General features: G+C 35.5%; 1 protein-coding gene across 2 annotated transcripts in view; it reads right to left on the reverse strand.

Moving 5' to 3' along the window:
• Positions 1 to 23,857, reverse strand: part of LOC150105803 (sushi, von Willebrand factor type A, EGF and pentraxin domain-containing protein 1-like) — a 358,579-nt gene that overhangs the window by 208,901 nt on the left and 125,821 nt on the right. For both annotated transcript variants that reach the window (XM_090394354.1, XM_090394355.1), the window contains exons 13-16: positions 13,889 to 14,007; positions 10,506 to 10,778; positions 7,666 to 7,867; positions 6,747 to 6,908 (exon numbers count right to left, since the gene is read on the reverse strand). In XM_090394354.1, coding sequence (XP_090250480.1) covers positions 6,747 to 6,908; positions 7,666 to 7,867; positions 10,506 to 10,778; positions 13,889 to 14,007 — 756 coding nt within the window. The remainder of the gene's footprint in view (positions 1 to 6,746; positions 6,909 to 7,665; positions 7,868 to 10,505; positions 10,779 to 13,888; positions 14,008 to 23,857) is intronic.

A 23,857-nucleotide genomic window follows, 5' to 3' on the forward strand; every position in this document is an offset into this window, starting at 1 on the left:
CAACTCTCTGGTGTCTATCTGTCAGCCCCTCCTCCATCCATGCTACCAGCTTCATATCCATTCCCATTTGCTCCAACTTTTGTAATAGTTTTCCCCATGCGGCATTTTGTCAAATTCCTTTGTAAGATCATGGTTAGCCATTTCCTTTATCCAATTTTTCTGTCACTTTATCATAAAATGTGAATAAATTACCAAGACATGACCTTTACAAAGCCATGCTGCCCACTATAGTATATTGCATCCCTATCCACCCAAAGTAGGATTTTACCATTAACCAATTTTTCCAATACTTTAACAACCACTCCTGATATATTATTAATATTATATCAGCAGTGGTATATGTTGATATATGATATATTATTAATTGACATGCAGTATGCTACCTCTGTTTTTGAGCCATCTTTATGCAATAGAACTATCTTTACACTTCTCTGAAAGTATGCCAGAGCTGAGACTTGGAACAATTTTTTCAGAGGCAATACTAATTCTCTTGCACATTCATGTAGTCTCTGGGCTGACATGCCATCCAGTCCCACTTCTGTGTTTACATTCATATTTTTCAATATGCAGAACAGATGCTCTTCATTTACCTTAATTTTCATATGCATCTCTGTCATCAGCAACTGCAAAATCTCCACCTGGATGAAACACCTTTGCAAAATGATCACTCAGTAACTCAATTATTTCTTTTGCTTCTGTCACCTTCCTACTATCCGCAATGGTTAAAATCATCCTCCCATAGGCATTCTACCTCTTACTTTGCTATGAAAAGTGAAATGCAATGCTAATGTAAAAAACGTTCCTGGGTTTTCTTTGGCCTGCTTAGCTAATTTTCTCTCATAATCTGATTTGACCTTTCTTACAAAACTAGTCACCCTTCTTGCTAACACTTTTGCACTGCTCATGAGTATGCTGATGACCTTTTATCTTTATATTCCCCTTCACAGTATAATAAATTTAGTTTAATCCTTTATCCAAGTGTGAGCAAACAAAGTTTGCACCTGAAAGTATCTTCAGGACTAGGGTAAAGTGGTACAACACTGGGCAACTCCTTGCAAAGGTGGAGCAAGCTACCAACACTCCATCTCAGTATCTCCCATAATGCAAAACACATCTTCTTGCAGATATGTCTAATGTTATGCATTAAGGGAAGGGCCACAACCCAGACTAGTTTCGACCTTTATTGAGGTCTCTTCAGTGGGAGATACTGAGATAGGAGTGTTGGTAGCTTGCTCAACTTTTGCAAGGAATGCCCTGGTGTTGTACCACCTTACCCCAGTCCTGAAGATACTTTCAGGTGAAACTTTGTTTGCTCACACTTGTATAAAGGATTAAACTAAGTTTATTATACTCTAACCAAGTGTAAAATAAACTTTCAACATCTTTCTCTAAATCCAGAATAATTTATTAAAAAAGGGTGGCACACCATTTGGCAACTCCTATAGGTAGAGATGACCTGCTAATGCTTCTGCCTGGTATCTCCACTTGGGCCTGGCTCCCACTGAAGAGACCTCAATAAAGCTCGAAACTAGTCTGGGTTGTGGCCCTTCCCTTAATGCATAACATTAGACATATCTGCAAGGAGATGTGTTTTGCATTATGGGAGATACTGAGATAGGAGTGTTGGTAGCTTGCTCCACCTTTGCAAGGAGTGCCCTGGTGTTGTACCACCTTACCCCAGTCCTGAAGATACTTTCAGGTGCAAACTTTGTTTGCTCACACTTGGATAAAGGATTAAACTAAATTTATTATACTCTAACCAAGTGTAAAATAAACTTTCAAAAAAGGGTTTCACAGTGTTTTCTTTTTTTTGCAACTCTTGTTTATATCTCTACTCATCCAATTAATTCCAACATGGTTTATCCACCTGACCTTGGGTATACAGTCTGATACTGCTTCTCTCAAACAATCTCTTACCACTTCCATGCACTACTCCAAGATGACTCCTACGTCTGTCATAAATATCAGCTTTATAGTTCAACATAAACCCTTTCTTGATAGAGAATTCCACATTTGGAAACTTCCCAGAACAAGACCACATGGTCACTCTCCCCAATTGGAGGCAGAGTGTCTCCCTTGATTATGGATATATCTTCTGATGCTATTATCAGATCCAACACCTCAAATCCCTTGCCCCCTTCTATAGCATGTTGTTTCATGTAATTATCCCTTAACAATTGTATAAATTCCAATTCCATCTTGCCATGCCCCCCTTTCTTCCCTCTAATCCATGTCCCCATAGTTACAGTCTCCCATAATAATTGTTCAGCCTGCACTCACTGTGCTAATATGCCGATACATGCATCTACATCTTCATGTGAATGCCCTAGTCCAGGGTTTCCCAAACTTCTTGCTAAAGTGGAGTGCTAAAGCAAGCAAGCAATATTTTTTTTTATCAGAGCCCTCACAACTGAATCTTTAAAATAAACATGAAAAAAGAAGAAGAAATCAATAAACACTCACCATTTTACAATTTAGTGCTCTGCAAATTTAAAAAAATTTAAGTTCATTTTAATGACTACAGTGAAGTTGTTTTCATATGATCAATATTTCATATCATCAATTCATTAATTAAAAAAAAATAAGTGAATGTTTGTAAAGAAGATTCACAGAGCCCTAGAATTTTAGTTGTGGAGCCTTAGGGCTCTGCAGAGCCTGCTTTGAGAAACCCTGCCCTAGTCTATAGCAGCACCCAACAATATATTTTGTCCTACTGACCCCTATCTCACACTAGAAAGCATCAAATTAACCATCTCCCCGCATATCTAAAATCCTCTGTAACTTCTACTTTTGCTGGTTGTAATTCTTCAGCAATCAACAGCAATACCCCACCCCGCTGTCCAATTCCCTCTATCCTCCCTGAAAATACCTTACCCATTACATTCCATCCCTGTAACTTCATTTTCAGGTCTTACTGATGCTTATAATTTCTGGCCAAGTTGAGCTGACCAATGCTAAAAACTCCTCTCCCATATTCCTGATACTTCTTGAATTCATGTAAATGCATTTCAACATCCTCTTGTATAATGCCATTACCAACCCATTCAAACTGAAAAAAAACCCTGTGAAATTGCATTCAGCATTGCATAATCATTACTTACATATTCTCATCTATCACGGGGGGGGTGGCCAGATACGCGGTTGATTTCATCCTTACTAATATCTCTAGGTCTGTGCAATTAGCCTAGTGGCTATGTGCTTTGCAACCATATGCCTGGGAAAGGAGTGTCCTGGGTTCAATTCCCATCGCCGAAGTGAGGAGCTTAAGGATCTTTCTCAGACATAGCCAAGTTAGCCAGTCTTGGGTATGTACAGCAGGGTTTTTCTCCCCAGGTTATCTGTGATTTTTCCTCCCACAAAACAGGCAAACTAGCCCCCTGAACGCACATGGACTACAGTCATGGCTATGTCCCAGCCATATGACGGTCCCGAGCCCAGATAAAATTGGGGGGGAGCAATGGTGAACTACCCTGTAAAAATCTCACCAGGAATACTTTGTCGGCATTGCTTACAGTCACCTATGGTTGGAAATGACTAAAAAAGGGAAAATCAATCAATCAATCAATATCTCTAGTTTTCTTGGTTTTGCACTTCCAAACTCTCACTAAACAACACTTTTTCCAAACATATAACTCCAAAACCATTTAAATGTAGCCCAACAGGCATAAATAAGTCCTTTCATCCTTGAAATTCACTCCATACATCAATAAACAGCACACCACTACTCCTGCACAAGATGTTATGTAGAATTTATACTTAGTGGGGATATATTGTTGGAGGTAGAGGAAGTAAGAGATCTTGGGGAAATAATGGATAAGGATCTAATATTTAGAAACACACTGCCAAAATTGTAAGGACAACGCAACAAATTCTGGTGATAATGTGGAGGACACCAACTTGTAGAAGTAAGGAGATTCCAGTTCCATTGTATAAGGGCTTGATTAGACCATGTGTAGACTACTGTGCACAGATTTGGTCACCTGGTTTTCCAAAGGATGAAGTAATATTGGAAAGGATCCAAAGGTGATTGACTAAGGTCTCTGGTCTCTTCTGGAATGTTAAATATGGAGAAAGTAGAGAAGATGCAATTTACAGAGACTAGTGGATAGGGTGATATGATAGAGACATACAAGTCAGTAAGGGACTTTTACAGGATTAACATTTGAAGAAGGTTTTCATAAAATGGTTGTAGATGGGAGAAGAACAAGATGCCATCCATCCCTCCCTAGAAACTGTATAAGGTGGGTGTAAACAAAGGAGTGATAAGCAGGTTTTTTGCATGAAAAGTGGTGAATGATTGGAATGCATTGCCTATAGCATATTAAGTTTTAAAAGAGGTAAACCGTGAGTAGACATATCGATACAAAATAAATAACGGAAAAAACTCAGGTAGAAAGATTATTTAATAGTATAATTTTCGCCTGTGTGTCACAGGCATCTTCAGTACAGTAAGCTCAAAATTAAACACTAACTCACAATTCCAAAAAGCACCACCTAAGTAGCTGGTGTAAGATAACTAAAAAGGTCAATAACGTTCCTAAAAAAAAATAAATAAATAAATAAAAAATTAAAAAAATTAATACAATAAAAAGTTAGGAAAGATTAGCTGATTTGTAAAGTACTATCTCCCATAAAGGGGATAGACGTAAGCCGTCGGATCTGTTTAAGTTAGGAGAATGAAGTAGAGTTTCACATGTTTCTTTATAAAGGCATTCCATGAGAAACTGACTATTGTGAAGAACTCTCGTCTTTCTCCAATGAACTCTGTGTCTAGTGAAGATGGCATGTTCAGAAAGTCCAGACTTTTCAGGTTTAAAGTATTCGATATAAGATTGGTGTTCTTCTAGCCGAATAGAGGCAGATCTTCCTGTTTGTCCGAAATAAGATAATCCACAAGAGCATGGAATCTGGCAGACACCTGGATGATTAAGATGTGGAAGCTTGTCCTTAGGAGAAGTGAGAAAGGTGGAGATTTTTCTAAACGAGATTTTTCAAATTTACTCTCCTCTTCAACTAGAAGAACTGATACTTATATAAAAAATACTTTGGATTTAAAAAATAAAATTTCAGATCTTCATTTGGACGTTTCTGATATCATGATCAGTTTAGATGTTGTTTCTTTATTTACAAATGTGCCTCTTTCAGAAAGTATTGAATTACTACAACAGGAATTTCCTTCAGACATTGTAAACGTATTTGATTTTGTAATATAAATTCTGGTTATTTTTCCTTTAAAAATAAGTTGTATCAACAAATTGAAAGAACAGCAATGGGTAATCCTCTTTCTCCTGCTATCTCCAATTTCTTTATGGAACATTTTGAACAACGTATCTTTGACAATATTTCTCCCAGACCTACTCACTGGTTCAAATATGTCGATGACATTTTTGCTGTATGGAATGGCTCTTCTGATGAACTTCAACAATTTCTCACTAAGTTAAACGCATTTCATCCTAGGATCAAGTTTACCCTAGAAGTAGAATCAAATAAGCAGTTAGCCTTTTTAGATCTTCTAATTCTTCGCCAACCAGATGGTAACCTACATTTCTCATTTTATAGAAAGAAGACTCATACAGGCCATTATATCCATGCGGAATCTCATCAGCATCCCAGTCAAAAGGCAGGAACTATTAAAACACTGGTTCATCGGGCCCACTCCTTTTGTTCTACAGACGATCTTCTACAGAAAGAACTACAATATATAACTTCTTCCTTTCTATCTAATGGTTATAAGAATTGCTTCATTAAAAGAACTTTGAGTAGTTTTAATATGTCTTCCTCTTCAAACACAGAGGAAATAACATGCATTACTATCCCTTATGTACAAGGCATCAGTGAACGTATAGCAAAAGTTTTAAAACCACTGAATATTTTTGTTGGCTTTCGACCGTTTAGAAAAATCTCCACCTTTCTCACTTCTCCTAAGGACAAGCTTCCACATCTTAATCATCCAGGTGTCTACCAGATTCCATGCTCTTGTGGATTATCTTATTTCGGACAAACGGGAAGATCTGCCTCTATTCGGTTAGAAGAACACCAATCTTATATCGAATACTTTAAACCTGAAAAGTCTGGACTTTCTGAACATGCCATCTTCACTAGACACAGAGTTCATTGGAGAAAGACAAGAGTTCTTCACAAAAGTCAGTTTCTCATGGAACGCCTTTATAAAGAAACATGTGAAACTCTACTTCATTCTCCTAACTTAAACAGATCCGACGGCTTACGTCTATCCCCTTTATGGGAGATAGTACTTTACAAATCAGCTAATCTTTCCTAACTTTTTATTGTATTAATTTTTTTTTATTTAGGAAAGTTATTGACCTTTTCAGTTATCTTACACCAGCTACTTAGGTGGCGCTTTTTGGAACTGTCAGTTAGTGTTTAATTTTGAGCTTAATGTACTGAAGATGCCTGTGACACACAGGTGAAAATTATACTATTAAATAATCTTTCTACGTGAGTTTTTTCTGTTATTTATTTTGTATCTATAGCATATTGTACTCTCTGGGGATCTTGAGATAATAATAATAATAATAAAATTCAATTAAATATACAAAATCTTGAAAATAATAAAAAATATATATGTATGTTCACATATAATATACTTCCAGTACAAGTGATGGATTACTTAGATATACATGTTAAATTAGAAAATATAATTTTCACCAAAGAAAATATCCTTGATGACCAAAAAAATAATAAACAAATCAACTATAGTTTCCTATAAAAAAAGTTATACTTACTGTGGCATTCTAAAGAAGAGACAGCTCTTTTACGTAAGGTAAATGAACCTTGTGGGCAGCTTTCACAGAAGAAGGAAGCTTCCTTTTCTTGAAAAGTTCCAAATGGGCAATCAACACAAGTTGATCTAGTCTGATCAAAATAAGTACCAGCAGGACAATTAACTTGAAAGAAAAAAGTTTCAAAAATATTAGAACAATTTTAACTAAAATTATTCATTAAATTTTATTAAACAATAAGTATGAATATAGCCTAATGTACTGCAAATAAATAATTTGAAGTTTCATTATTATTTTGAAATGACAACTCTATGATCTTTTGCTGTTCTGTACATTTGTTCAATAAATAAACACATGGCTTGCCTAATAAATGAAGTAATCTTTTTTTATATATATATTAAGCTAAGTACATCTATAATTTTATAAATATCAATTAATCTGCCCTAATATCCAATATTTCATAGTCCTGAGAAAATGTCTGCCATTCACTCTGCTCTTATATCATGAAATCATTTTGAGAGAGGTGTGAGAGAGGAGAAAGCAGAGTATGAAAGATGGCAAAAGGGAAATGTAAGGAGACAGTTCTGAATGAAAACTCCATGATTAGAGGAGTGCTTAAGGAAAATGTGATGAAATCATGTTAGTGATGCTGTTAGGATGCAAAGAGGAAAAGTGAAACAGATGATAATATTGGCAGGTACAAATGATCAGGCAAGCAACAAGTGTAGTATGCTATGCATTATGATAATTATAATTAATATGAGTTTCCCTGTAGTGCATCTTTGTCTCCATAGAGATGACTGAGAAAATAATAATAACAGTGACTTGAACATTTACTATGATTTCACATTTTTCATACACTACAAACATTAAAAATCATATTTTAGTATTATAAAAAATTATCAGAATAAAAATTGCTTACGACAACTGGAATTATGAGGAACCTGTCCAGGTTCACAGAGAGGTTCTACATGGTATGTAATGTTCGATGAAATTGGTGAAGACTTAGGAAGAATGGTTATGATGGTATTTGTGAAGTTATCTTTTAACTGATCAATAACAAGAGCTGCAGAATCAGTAACTGTTTGTGCTAAGAGATCAGCATCAACTGTCTTATTGCAATCCTGAAAAATAATAGTCAAAATTACAATAGATTGTGAGGATACCCAATAGTTTCAAAATATAAGTAAATCAGTCAACTGCTGCATAAAAGCTTGAAAACAAGCTTTTATGTAGTTTTGAATTTTTTTTCACTTCATTTTTAGTTTTTCACATTTGCACCCACTTCAAAATTAGAAATTTGTGAAGTCAGAAATTGTGATTAAAAAATTTGTGAAGTAAAAAAATGCACACACACACATATATATACAGGCGGTCCCTGGGTTACAGATGACTCGACTTACGAATGGGCTCCCAAGGCTCCCCATAAGGATAATTAATAATTAAATCAGTGGTTCCCACACACCGCGAAATATTCCAATATTTTCACTGAAATAACCACACCAACTACACACTGCAACTGTTAGATAGGCCTACGTTCTGACTTTAGGCGCCTGTATATATACATACGCACAAAATAATATGAGAAGGTACTACCCAGAAATAACCAGAATTATTTTAAAAAAATATATATTAAAGTTTATAATACCTTATTCTAGCCTCTTTCAAAATACTCTCCATGTGAGTCAATGCACTTGTCTCAGTGATGGAAAAAACTTTCATTTTCTTTCCACCTGCTGGAAACAGTTCTAGAACTGTTCAACTTTAATACTGTTTATAGCCTCCAGCGACTTTACTTTCACTTCGTCCACATCAAAAATTTGCTGCCCTTTCATGGGAATAAAAAAAAAGTCACATGGAGAGAGAGAGAGAGAGAGAGATTGGGTGAGTAGGGAGGGTAGGGCTTTTTTTTTTTTTTTTTTTTTTTTTTTTTTAATCCTCTGTGAGTAAACAAGGCATGAATTTAGCAGATACACGTTTCATTTGCAAATCTTCTGTTAAAATTCACTGGCATGAACTCCAAGAAAAATTTGTCTTTTCAGAAACTTTCTCAATGGGCTTTCGACATTCTTCATTGATTGCCTGACAAACTTATCCAATGTTTTCATCATTTCTGCTTGTCGAAGGTTGGCCAGATTGTGGTTGGTCTTCAACTGACATGTCCCCATTTTTGAAATTGGAAAAACCACTTGCAGACATGTGTTTTACCTAAAGTGTGATCCTTAAAGACTTGCCAAACTATTACAATAGTCTCGGCTGCAGTTTTACCCAAAAGAAAACAAAACGTCATATACACTCTCTGTTCCTTGAGTCGGCCATCACAAAAGCACCAAACTTGCTAACAAAAAAAAAAAAAAAAAAAAAAAAAAGCCAGAACAACGAACCAGTTCACACGCAATGATGCCACTTGCCAGACTGATGCAGAAAACTGACACTCATGACACTTAATGTCATGATCCGTAACTAGAAGATGTGTGCGTGCCAAGTTCGGATTCTGGTTATTTCTTCTGGGTACTCCCTAGTATATACAGGCATAGTAATGGGATGCCAGGTCCTGCTCTGCCTGGTCCTGCTTTAGTAACTAATATATAAGTGACTGCCATAAAAAATAAATACTATCAACAAATAACAGCATTGCATAAATAACAACGTAAGAATCTTGAACAAGAAAAAAAAACACAAGAACAGCTGTTTTTGTGAACACATGTTTTGTGCATGTAATGAACAAAACATTTGTTCACATGGAACCTGATTGCTATAAGCTGGATACTCAGGATAATATTCATTTCCATGAATTTGTGTGTTCAAAAGTACAAGACTATTTAAACTGTTATTAAAATTTTTATAATACAATTCTTCTTTCACTAATGTGATTAAAGTTTCTTTCTCTTTTTTTTAAACAAATGCAAATAACATGAACATTTTTTAACTAATGCAAATAGTCTAGAAGCATACATCAATTTACATAATGATAAAAAAAAAAATGCAGATTTAAAATCTGGGCAAGAACTAGCTTGGTTCAGGCCAAATAACAGTTGTCAGAATCAGTCAGAAACAAAGAGATGACAAATCATGGAAATATAATGAGGATCTATATTTAAGTTTTATAGATCTGGAAAAAAATATATTACAAGGTGCCAAGAGAAAATCTTTTCAAACTGCCACAAATATATGATAAATGAAATGTTACACAAAGCAGCAGTGTAGTCCATGTTTAAGTTGTAAGTCAGCAGACAGAAATGAAGGAAGTACAAGAAGATAGTTTGATCGAAAATTTGGTTTAAAAGGAGGATGCATACATCTCCACTGTTAGCGATCATCTATATGAAAAAAATTAGCATTAAATCTGACATTAAAATTTGAGATATCAAATTAGTTATTTAGTAGAGGATGGTATAAATTCAGTGCAAGTTCTCAGGATTCTTCAACTAAACCTGAATAACTGACATAATATATTTAGCATGAAATCGGCAACTACAAATACTGAAATGAAAATGAAGTAATATATAAAAAAAAATTTTTTTTTAAATTTTTTTTCAAAAAACAATAAGTAAAAATGTGAAGGTCATAGTCTTATGTGGCAGGCTAGTCTTATACTACATTATCCTTATTTACAGACATAATCCCATATTAAAATAATTAATAATCATAAATGACCTACAAATAATCATAATTACAGGTTTTTAAAAAATATATAATCTTGTTAAGCAAATTACTTCTACTGCAACTGTTTTTGGGTATGTACAGCTATAGTATATTTACCTGACAATATTCTGTTGTGATCTCATCTCCAACAGAAAGTGGTATATCCATTTCAAAAGAAATAGAAAGGACCATATCTCTTTCTGCTTCTCGGCGTTGTCTGTTGTGTCTTATGTTATGTGAATGATGATGATTGCTAACAGATGATAAAAATGATCGATGAATGTTACGTTTTGATCTCTGCAGTGCAACATGTCCACAAGTAACATTTACATTTTTTATCTCACATCCAAGATCAGATGAACATAGCCCTTGGAACTTTTTGTTATATTCCTAACCGAAAAAAATATATATTACATATTAACTACATATTATTAAGCAATCAAATATTTTAGTAAATCATGTAAACCATGAAACTTTATATAGCAATTAACTAAAGAATGAAAACCTATAATTACTATAAGAATAGTCAAATGGTAACATGTCTACTGAGTGACAAAACTGAAGCTCATATATTGAATTTGCCATTTTCTTTTCTGAATTGCAAACTAGCTTGTGTATGCTTTCAACTGCATGAGTCGAAGCTTAAACAAGTATTAAAAAATAGAATGATATCCTAACTCCTAGAGGAGTCTTTGACTCCATGGGGTCTTGGGTAATAATAATAATTCTAGTGACACAAAACACGTGTTGAAATAATTATTTTACTAATTATTAATAAATTTACTGGCCTGGTTGGCCGAGTGGTTAACGTATCCACTCTCCAGCCAAAAGGCTGCGGGTTCGAATTCCGCTGTGGGCATGGATGTTTGTGATTGTCTGTGAAAATAGTAGTGGTCGTGGTGGACAGTAGATGGTGTTGGTGGAGATGGGAGATGGAGAGTTATAGAGCAAGTGATCTCCCTCAATGAGTCTTGGACTCCCTGGAGGTGTCAAGTAATAATAATCCCACCCCAAAATTCATAGACAGAATATTTTTTCTGGAGAAGATAGAGAGACAAGAGATCTGGTGGTGATGATTGATAGAAAACTGAAATTCAGGGAGCATATCGCAAAGGTGGTGAGGGTAACTCAGAGAATTGCTGCAATACTGAGAAGGACACTGACCTGCAGAGATAAAAGAGTAATCATTCTGTTGTATACAATCCTGATCAGACCACACTTAGACTATTGTTCTCAGATTTGGTCCCCAGGATTTGAAGGGGATAAATTAACTGTGGAAAGGGTACAAGGACAGATGACAAAGATGGTTTCAGGACTGTACAATTTTGGTTATGAGGATCGGCTGAGGGAATGTGGACTACAGAGTTTGGTGGATAGAAGAAGGAGAGGTGATATGATTGAGACTTTTAAACTGTTGAGAGGTGGTTACAGGGTTGACAGTGGGGAGTTCTTTCGCTTGGTTGAACAGCGGGAAGGAGTCATGACAAGAGGCCATCCTTGGAAGTTACGAAAGGAAACTGTGAGCAAGAGGGTGAGGAGTGGTTTCTTTGCATAGAGGGTGGTTGAGCCTTGGAATGCACTGCCTGAGAGAGTGGTTGGAGCAGGAATGGTCAATGGGTTCAAGGAGTGGTATGATAAACTTTGTGTTTCCTAAAGACAACCTCCTGCAATGAGTCTTTTGACTCCATGGAGGCCTGGATAATAATAATAATAATAATAAAATCACACTTGATGTTTCGACCTCTGTATTGAGGTCATGTGTGTATAGGGAACCAAGCTACGTGCTCTTGCACTCTATACTGGTAAATTAAATCTATGCTGTTAATTAATCTTTTTCTTAGACCGACCTCTAGCGATAATTAAATAAAATAAAATAAAATTTGAAAAATAAAATAAAATAAATAAAAATATATAAAATAAAATTAAATAAATAAATAATAAATAAAAAAATGATAATTAATAAATAAAATCAATAAAAAAAACTACAATAAACTCTGCTAAAGTACTCTTGTACTAAGATTCTTCTGGATTTGTACAGTTCAGATTGTTATACTATGATTTTCTTCAGGAATTGTACAGTTCAAGTTGCTATGGAATGTTAAGGTAAAAAAAAAAAAAATACCTTCACCAAGTCTTCTTGTAGTGGGATTTTTCTTTGGCTTGTTCTGATTGCTATGCAGGTTGCAGATGGGTCCTCCATATTCTTGGAATGGTTAGGCCATAATTTTTGTTCAGATTTTGGTTATGTTTGAGCATTTCACATGCTTCTTTGAATTTCCTCTAGAACCAGGTTTTGTTGCGGTGTAGAGACTTGGTATTTTTCCAATCAATTCTGTGGTATGTTTGGAGTGCGTGGTCAGAAAGAAATTTTTGTTTTTACCAAAAACAAAAAAGATTTCATGAATGTTATTGCCATACCTTATGTTAGAGGCATTTCTGAAAAAATAGAACACTACACAAATACAACCTCAAAACCACCTTTAAACCCCCGACAAAATTAAGACACCTACTCAGTTCTTCCAAAGATCCTCTTGCACACCTAGCCCACCCATAGGTATACAAAATACAATGCACATGTAACCTACCATACACAGGGGAAACAGGGCGAACCATCCCAATTAGGAAGGACGAACACAAACGACACATCAAATACCTCCATTTTAGAAAAACCGGCTTTTCTGACCACACACTCCAAACATACCACAGAATTGATTGGGGAAAATACCAAGTCCCTACACTGCACCAAAATCTGGTTTGAGAGGAAATTCAAAGAAGCATGTGAAATCTCAAACATAACCCAAATCTGAACAAAAATGATGGCCTAACCATTCCAAGAATGTGGAGGACCGATCTGCAACCTGTATAGCAACCAGAACAAGCCAAAGAAAAATCCCACTACAAGAAGACTTGATGAAAGTTTTTTTTTTCTTTCCCTTAACATTCCATACCAACTTGAACTTTACAAGTCCCAAAGAAAATAATAGTATAACAATCTGAACTGTACAAATCCAGAAGAATCTTAGTACATGAGGACTTTAGCAGAGTTTATTGTAGTTTTTTATTTATTTATTATTTATTTATTTAATTTTATTTTATATAGTTTTATTTTTTATTTTTTTCAATTTTTATTTTAATTTATTTAATTATCACTAGAGGTCAGGCCAGTGATAATTAAGAGAAATTATCAGCACAGATTTAATTTACCAGTATAGAGTGCAAGAGCATGTAGCTTGATTCCCTATACACATGTATCCTTCTGATGATGACTTCAATACAGGGGTCTAAATGTCAAGTGTTATTTGATTAATAATTAGTAAGATAATCATTTCAACAGTGTGTTGTGTCCCTAAATTCGTAAATATGAATGCTGATCACCGTGTAACCTTAAAAGAAAGAGGGATAATAATTCTAGCTTGAACAATACATGTAGTGGTTCATTTATTGCTTGTTTATTGTTATTACTTATTTTTTAATTATTATTTGATCAAGGCTATTCAAACCTGAAGAATTTCAATGAAGCTTTCTGCTATTTTTCTCTGCGATTCAGGAGAGGATGGGCAGTCCTGCACTTGATATTGCATATTCAGACCAAGTTTGTTGCCTACTGGTAGTTGCAATTCTGAAATACAAAAGGAATTACTGCTAGTTATTATTTTCTTGGACATTCTATAGATTCAAGAACTCAACATGGAAAGACCTCTTATTAAGCATTAATACCTGTCATAATATTACTTATTTCAACATTCATGGGGTAGCAGTGCACTATCATAAGAATGAAAATGAATTTATTGAGCTGTTATGACAACTTTCACAAGCAGCACCTGACAGAAGGAAATCAAGTTCAAAGTGTTTTAGACCCGATTATAGCATTAGAGGAAGTTTCAGTTAAAGAAATGACTGTTCTGTTTCCAGTTAGTTACAGTGATCATGCTGTTCTGACTTGGGAAGTGGCTAAGATTATCAATGAAAAGAAAAGGTTACATTCAGAAAAGGTTATATACTGAACTACAAAGTATGAAATTATAACTAACTGAGAAGTATGCTAAGTTTTGTCCATTCAGCAGTGCATGGAAAGCTTTTAAAAAATACTTAAAGATGCAATATTGGAATATGTCCCTAAATTCAAAGAATAAATAGACTAGCAGTGTAATGATTGTCCAGTCTTATTAAGCAAGATATTCTTATGATAAAGTGGAAAGAATATCATGTGTATAATGATGTTGTAGTTAAGGAAATTATAAGGTACAGAGCAGAAGAGTCACAACTACTGTACAGAAAGCTAAGTGCGAGTACAAAAAGAAACTAACCCTGCAAGCTAAAGACAACCCACAAGAGTTATATCATTATGTTGCAAGTAAAAGAAAGAATGAACGTGCAACACTAACACTTATCAATGCAGATGGTATACAGATGGCAGATGCAGAAGAGATTGTTTGACTAATGAGCACCCATTATGCTAAAAGCTATTAATCTGATATATGCAACATAAAACTTGAAGCTACTGATGCACACAGCTATATGAAGAGGTACTACAGTTATTGCACAATCTTAATAAGAATTTGGCAATAGGGACTGATGGAATATTAGCACTAATGCTTAAAGTGTTCAGCTAAACTCGTAGTTTCCTTTGATCAGTATCTATATAATTCAGTCTCAGAAGAGGGAAGATTCCACCAGAGGGCAATAATTATTATTATTATCATCCTAAGACCTCATGGAGTTAAAGACTCATCTAGGAAGTCCCTTTGTCATACACACAGCTCATCATACGTTGCATTAAACACATTCAAATTCTCTGAAGACACCACACACTCTCAGGCAAGGCATTCCAATCATTCACAACTCTCCGTACAAAAAAAAAAACCCTGCTTCTCACTCCCTTGCTCACAACCTCCTTATATAAGCTTCCAGGGATGATCTCTTGTTCTTCCCGATCTGCCACCATTTTATGAAAAACCTCTTCAATGTTATTCCTATGGTAATTCCTTACCAACTTGCACATCTCTATCATATTACCCCTCTTTTCGCATGTTCAAATCACACGTGAGAATTGCCTGGACTGTTGTGTATGACATACCAACAATGGCAGCAATGTTGTGGAGTGTTCTTCTATGATCCTCATGCACAAGTTGCAGAATGGTTTCGACATTTTCGGAGGTTGAGCTCATTGAAGGTCTTCCTGATCTCTCATCTTCCAGTGATGTTCTTCGCTATTGAAGCATGCTTGCCACTCAAAACACCTCGAACGAGTCATTGCAGCATCGCTGTAAACTTGCCGAATCATGTCAAATGTCTCTGTGGCAGATTTTCTCAGTTTCATGCAGAATTTCATGATTGCTCTTTGTTCTAACTTGCTGTTCATGATGAAATCACAGACGTGGTAACGAACATAGTCAGAATAGCACCAGTTGCACAGCTCCTGATGTACACAAGACATCGTCTTGTGTACAACACTGTGTTGGTGCTCCCTGTGACTGTGTGTGCAGCCTTGTGCTGCCATCTGTTGGCATGTTATAAAACTAGTCTAGAAACATTTTGACACCACCTCGTAAAGTTACATCATCTGCTCTACTTCTCATAGTTCATCCTAACTTTGCATTATCTGCAAACAATTGATATTCCCCCCCCCTCATCCAAATCTTCTCCAATATTATTAATATATAGGTTAAACAGCAGTCAGCCTAAAACAGACTCCCTAAGGCACACCGCTAGTGACTTTCCTCTTCCAGAATATTACTCTCCTATGCGTACAAGGTGTGGCTATTAAATAACAAGACTTGTTGTAAAAATGTGGTTTATTATTACAATTGTAAAACTTAATCATTATCCCCTTCAACATACTCCTTCTTCTTTATCTATACAACGTTGCAAACAAATTTTCCATTGTTGGAAGCAGTGCTGCAAGTCATCAGGTGTTATCTGCTTCAATAGCACTACCGTTTTCTCCTTTACCTCATCCACTGACTTCCAAAGTTGAAATCCGCATTGAAGGACACCTATTTTCAGTCAGTGGATGAGGAAAAGGAGAAAACGGCAGAGCTACTCAAGCCTTGCTGCAAGTCATCAGATAACACCTGATGACTTGCAGCACCGCTTCCAACAATGAAAAATTCATATGCAACGGTGTATAGATAGAGGAGGTGAGTATGTTGAAGGGAATAACAATTAAGTGTACAATTGTAATAATAAACCGCATTTTTTGCAACCAGTCACACTATTTAATAGCCACGCCTCATATGTTCATATCATGTATCCCATCTCCTCTTCCTTTTTACCCTCTTTTACCTTAAAGTGTCGAGGGTTTATTAATCATCGGACCTCAAACTGTTCACAGGATAAGGTGGTCAGCCCTACACCCTGGTGTATCCTATGTCCACAGTGTTGAGTTCCCAAGGCCGATTTGCCTGCTTGGCGAGATGAAAAACCCCAGGATAAACTGGAGGGAAAAAAACCCTACTGTCCACAACCGAGCCTGGCTAACTTGACTATGGCTGAGGAAGATCCTTCAGCTCCTCATGTCTCCAATGGGAATTGAACCTAGGACATTCCTTCCCCAGGCATATGGTTGCAAAGCGCACAGTCACTAGGCTAACTGCTAGAACCATATCATGTATTATCATGTATATTATGTATGTATAATGAAAGTATGATAATCCTACTGTACAAGACTTTGCAAAGATTAATGCATCTAACTATTGACCTAACAGTATCTCAGAAGGGCTGGTAAAAATTTTTGAAAAGTTGGTAAGAGCTTGCATACAGAAATGGGGTGACAGAAAATCTATACTTTGCAATGAACAGCATGGATTAACTAAAAGAAGCTCATGTTTGAGCAACTTGCTCACATTTTATAACAATGTGATGGTTAATTTGCACAAGGAGAATGGATATAACTTGATAGTTTAAACTTTGCTAAGACTTTTAACAGGATAGAATGGAAGACTATTGCATAAATTGGAGAATGTGACCAGATTATAAAACATTAGCATGGATAAAAGGATGGCTGACTGATAGATATCCAAAAATGGTATATGGGGAATATGAGTCTGCAAGGTGACCTGTGGTGTACCACAGGGATCAGTCTTTGATCCACTGTTATTCAATCTTTATATTTGCATTGGGAAGGCAGCTGTTTGCTGATGATGCAAAGATACGCAGGGTAATCAGGATTGTGAATGACATGCAGAACTTGCAGAATGATTTGAGCTGCAATTGTAATCATGTGGAAATGTTTATCAGTTCAATGTTAGTAAATGTAAAGTTATGCACTTTGGTGTAATGAAATATCCAATAACATGTTATATTGGCAAAATTATTCTAGAAGAAACTGATCTGATATGAAAATACTATATCCTTATATCATCTTCTTTCTTCCAGATACTTCTTGCTAGAAATATACATAACCTGCAATATCCTTTGAGTATACAACTGTATTTTCATTTTGTATTAATTGTCACAATCAAATTCAAGATCTGAGAAACTACATTTGACATTTTTTTATTATTCTCACATGCACTCACTCATCTTAAATGTAAGAGTCTGTGCACATGCATATACACACACACACACACACACACACACACACACACACACACACACACACACACACACACACACACACACACACACACACACCTCCTCCTCCTCCTCCTCCTAACAGCTCTAGTTTTCTTGAATTTGCACTTCCAATCTCTCACTACATACATACACACAGCTCATGGCAAAAACATGATGTTAAAAAAGAGAATCATGATGTCATTATATATTAACAGAATTGAAGAATTTAAAATATTTTAAGTTAAAACTTTGAAGGAAAACACAGATCTAATCCAAGAAGGTGGAAAATTAAAATAAGAGTTACAAGTAAAAGTCTTAATATGTTATAATAAGGAAAAGAAACATATATATATATATCATTATAAATTCAGATCTAAGTTCGTAATCCAGGTCACAGCTTCAGGAGCCGCTTGTAAAAAGTCATTCCAGTCATTCTGATAACCATGGAAGGTGCATTCTTTTACAATATGTTGCATAGTCTGTCATGGAGCATCACAGTCACATTCTGGAGTTGTTTGTCTGATCCATTTATAGAGAGTATCTCCACATAGGCCATGATTTGTCTGAATTCTATTTAGCACCATCCATGTTTTACGAGGTAGATCTGATCCTGTGATGATTTGATCACCTTTAAAGATGTTATGCAAATGTTCTTTCGTATTTTCCTTCCACGTTTCTTTCCACTTTGATAAAGGATTAAAATTATTTAGCACTAGTTTTCTGCTGCTTGTAGTGATGGATAGCGAGATTTCAATTTATTGACGCTAAGAGTTGGGAGATCCTGATGAATAGGTAAGTTCGGATTACCAGCAATTTTTTGGAATTCACGGACTAAAGAATTCAATCTACGTATTTCTGTAGGAATAATGTCTGCTAAAAGAGGTAACCAATATGTTAGGGTCGATCTAATAGAGCCTGTAATTAATCTTAAGGTATTGTTCAATTGAGAACTGATAATTCTTGTGTGTGGGCTATTTAGCCACACAGGAGCACAATATTCAGCACTTGAGAATACCAAAGCAAGGGCTGTTGTCCGAAGAGTAGAGGCTCTTGAACCCTAGGTAGTGTCACAGAGTCTCTGTAGAATATTATTACGTGTCCTTAGTTCATATGCCAAGTTTGAAAGATGTTGCCTGAAAGTAAGAGAACAGTCAAGTGTGACTCCCAAGTACTTAGGGACTGTATTATATGGAAGTATAGTGTTGTTCAATTCAATTTTTAGTTTCACATTTGCCAAGTTATTATTTAGATGAAAACAAGATATTACCATTTTGCTCCTATTTAAACAGGGTTTCCATCTTTTAAAATATTCATTCAGAATAGCTAAGTCAGCTTTTAGAATTTCTTCTGTATGACTTATGCATGTATGCTATGTAGTTATTGCTATATTGTCAGCATAACAAAATTGATGTAGTGACGGGAAGATCAGATATATACAGATTGAATAATAATGGAGATAAAACTGATCCCTGTGGAAGTCCATTATTTAACTTCCTTTCGCTGCTAGTTTTATTAACTATAGTTGCTATAAATCTTCTATCTCTTAGCATATTGTTAATAATATGGACTATTGTTTTACATGGGATAATTTTATATAATTTACATAGAAGGCCTTGTCTCCAAACGGTGTCGAAGGCTGTTAACAAATCAATAAAAACTTTTTGAAAACCAGCTTCTATGTGAGTTACCCAAGAGAGAACCTGGTCACAACACTCATGATTTGGTCTGAAGCCAGCTTGTTCTATTGGGACATTTTTAAAAATTGTGGAGCTTATTCTAAGTCTTTCAAAGAGTTTATAACAACAACTGAGGAGAGTAATAGGTCGGTAACTTTCCGGTTTATGATTAGGCTTAAAAATTGAAAGTACTTTTGCTTTTTTAAAAATAGTGGGAAGTTTGCCAGTTGTAAGAATGTTAGTATAGAACTTTGTTAACCATAATCTTGCATTTCTTCCCAGATTAATCAAAAATTCTGGATGAATGCTATCAAAACCAGGAGCCTTACCAGGCTTTATTTCCTTTAAGGCTGCTTCAACTTCTTGCTATGTAAAAGAGTGTGCAAAATTTGAAGTTATAGGTGAAGACTTGCTAAATTCTTTTAATTTTCTCTTTATATATCTGTTATGCTTTTTATTGATTGGGATACATGATATATTAACAATATGTATAGCTAGTTGATCTGGGATGATTCTTGGTTGTTCTTTAATCAAAGGAGCACTACCACATAGTTTCCTAAGAAGGCTCCAAAATTTACGGCTGGAATGAGCCGTACCTTCAACTGTATTTACCTATTTTTTCCTTTGGGATATATCCAAGTTTTCTAGGAGTTCGTCTGCTGTTTTTGGGTCATTGTTTATCTGATATTCATTATAAAGTAATTCACATTTTTTGCTCCAACCATGTATATAGTTATGTCCTCTAGGAATACTTTTCTTGGCAGCAAGCAGGACTACACCTATAAATCGATGAAAATTACTACTTATTGGAGCTATCCATCGAATACATTTGTCAAGTTCATTTGCATATTTATTCGAGTCAGCCTTTTTAAAATTCCAGTGTGGGATAGGCTTTGATCTTACAAATGGAATAGAAATGCCAATGTCAATTAATACCGGTCTATGTTGACTATGAGGAAAGTCAGTTAAGACTCTTCTCAGATTTTGCATAGGGTGACCTGAATTGTTTTTGCTCACAAGACATAAATCAGGGTTATAGTCTCTTTTCCAGGCCGCAGATCTAAAAGTGCCTTTGTCTTTGGCATCAAAGACTAAGTGAAGATTATTTAGTTCGATCCAATCAACAAGTGTTTCACCACATTCATTGTTTTGAGCATAATTCCCTGTTCATGGTGACTATTAAAGTCCCCAATATAAATTATTGCGGGATGTTCAGCAATAGGAATAATTTTTTCAGGCCAAGGTGATCTTATAAATATTTGTATTTATAAGATTCAGGTGGCTTATAAATATTTGTAATTCGTAAATAATTTGCAAATCTCTCACTAAACAACACTTTTCCAGTTATCTAATTTCAAATCCATTCAAGTGAAATCCATCAATTATTTATAAGTTGTTCCATCCATCCATCATATCTAAAGATTGTAATCAAATATTAGATTGTAAAGACTTTACTACTGCTAGTTCCAAAACTCTTCATCATCTTTCATTCCATACTTGTTATCATTCACATCATATCTGAAAACAATTAGCTCTTTCACTTTCTCTCATTGCATTCTAATTTTCACTAACATCCCTCCTATTCACAAAGAGAAAACACAATTTTGTCCCGCTCTTATCGAGTATGCCTCCTTATAATTTCATGTGATTCTCTCTCTCTCTCATTACTATTATTATTACTGTGCAGGCAACTGCATGAAATCCTAAGACTCATTGTAGGAGACCCAAACTATTAACACAACATACATTTTGGAAAATTATGGAGACAACTACTGTGTTTGAGTAAAACTTTAGTTTAATATAAACCAAAATCCACATTCAACGTTTCAACCTTTATATCAAGGTCATCTTCTGGAGCATATATACTATATACAGAGAAACAAGCTGCACTACAATCTACATGGTTTGTTAAAGTTACTGACAAACCATTACAACAATTATTGGCCTGATCTCTTGTGAAAAAAAAAAAATTACATCAACGCTAGAGTCCTATTATTAATATTATCTATTGGTTGCAAAATTACATTGGAAGCAGCACCAAGTCTATAAACATATATATTAACACCATGATTATACATATAGCTTCCAACCAGTTGGTATGGAATGGTTTCCATATTAGCTGAAGGATTGCCTAGAGTCCTGGAGTATGCTGGATGCTAAATATTAATTAGGCTGAATGTGTGCCATCCAGATTCTTGGAATTTTCATGCCACCATTATTGTTGATATTTGGGTGGTTTATCAGAATTTTGCAGGCTTCCCTCGCAGGCACCACAATAGTGGCACGAAAATTCCAAGAATCTGGATAGTACACATTCAGCCTACTTAATATTTAGCATCCAGCATACTCCAGGACTCTAGGCAACCTTCAGCTAATATGGAAGCCATTCCATACCCACTGGTTGGAACCTATATGTATAATCATGGTGTTAATATATATATATATATATATATATATATATATATATAGACTTGTTCACACAAAAACCACAGGATTGGAACTTGGAATGTTAAAAGTATGAACCAAGGAAAGCTGGAAATAATAAAGATGGAAATGGAGTAAAAGAAGCTGGATATATTTGGAATAAGTGAACTTAGATGGACAGGAATGGGCCATTTTCAGTCAGGGGTCTATTACTCAGGACATGAGACAAGTCGAAAAAATGGAATATCTTTCTTTAGGAAAAAAGATGGCTAGGTATGTATTGGGTTATAATCCAGTGAGTGAGAGAATCATTTCTCTCCGAGTGAGTGGACATCCAATGAATATGACCATCACTCAGGTTTATGCACCTACTACATCAGAAGAAGACATTGAAGAATTTTATGGCAAGTTACAAGAAGTGATAGATGCAGCACCAAAGCGAGATTTATGCCTACTTGGAGATTGGAATGCAAAAGTGGGGGAGAGACTGAGGAACAAGGAATAAAAGGTCATTTTGGTTTAGGTATTCTTAACACTGCAGGGAAGGGACTAGTTGAGTTTTGTGCAAAGAATTCTTTGTGTTGCTAACACCTGCTTTAAACAGCACAAAAGATTGTACACGTGGGTATCACCTGATGGACAACACAGAAATCAAATTGACTATATACTTGGACAAAGAAGATGGAGAAGTGCAATTCAGTCTGTCAAGACTTTTCCAGGTGCAGACTGTGGAACAGACCATGAGTTATTAGTGGCTACAATACATGTGAAACTACAGAAACTGAAAACAACACAAATGTCTATCAGATATGATCTTGAAAACATACTAGCTGAATACAATATTAGCATATAGAACAGATTCAACACACTCAATTTGTGTGAAAGAGAACCAGATAAACTATGGGAAGAGATTAAAGATATAATTAAAACAGAAGCAAAGAAGAAGAAGTCCAAATGGCTGTCAGAAGATGCCATCAAAACTGCTCAGGAAGGGAGGAAAATGAAGGCCACAGGAAATTTGTAGGAAGTATGGCATTTGAATGTGGAGTTTCAATGACAAGGCAGAAAAGACAAGGGGAAAATACTTTAACCAGGAATGCCAACAAATAGAAGACCAAAACAAGAAAGGAAAAACAAGAGATCTTTTCAAAAAAATCAGAGAACTAACAGGAAAGTTTAGTGACAAGGTGACAATATTGAAAAGTAAACACAAAGAATATCTTACCGAAGCTGCAGACATCAAAGAAAGATGGAAAGAGCATACAGAAGCCCTTTACAGAAAGGACTCCAAAATTACTGAGAAATTTGAAGAGCAGGATTATACACAGGAGCCAGACCACTGGAGAGTGAATTGAGGTTGGCACTGCAACAGATATCCAGGTAAGAAAGCACCAGGATGAGATGGAATACCCATTGAGCTGCTCAAAGCCCTGGGATAAGAGGCAGTTAAAATTTTAATAGCTCTATGTCAGCGAATTTGGATCACAACTACATGGCCTAGGGAATGGAAAAAATCAATTTATATACCTTTATTGAAGAAAGGCGATGCAAGAGAATGCGAAAATTACAGAACTATAGCATTGATTTCTCACGCAAGTAAAGTCTTACTTAAGATCATTCAGAAAAGACTGAAACCATTCATTAAGAGAGAAAAGCCAGATGAACAGGCAGGATTTTGAAAAGGCAGAGGAACAAGAGATCAAATTGCCAATGTGAAATGGATAATAGAAAGAGCACAGGAATATCACAAGAATGTCTACCTCTGTTTCCTTGACTACAGCAAGGCTTTTGACTCTGTAGATCATATGAAAC

This window comes from Typopeltis vanoorti, chromosome 6, assembly GCF_054136105.1.
Source record: "Typopeltis vanoorti isolate ZY-2024b chromosome 6, IOZ_Tvanoo_1.0, whole genome shotgun sequence".
Classification (NCBI taxonomy): Eukaryota; Metazoa; Arthropoda; class Arachnida; order Uropygi; family Thelyphonidae; genus Typopeltis; species Typopeltis vanoorti.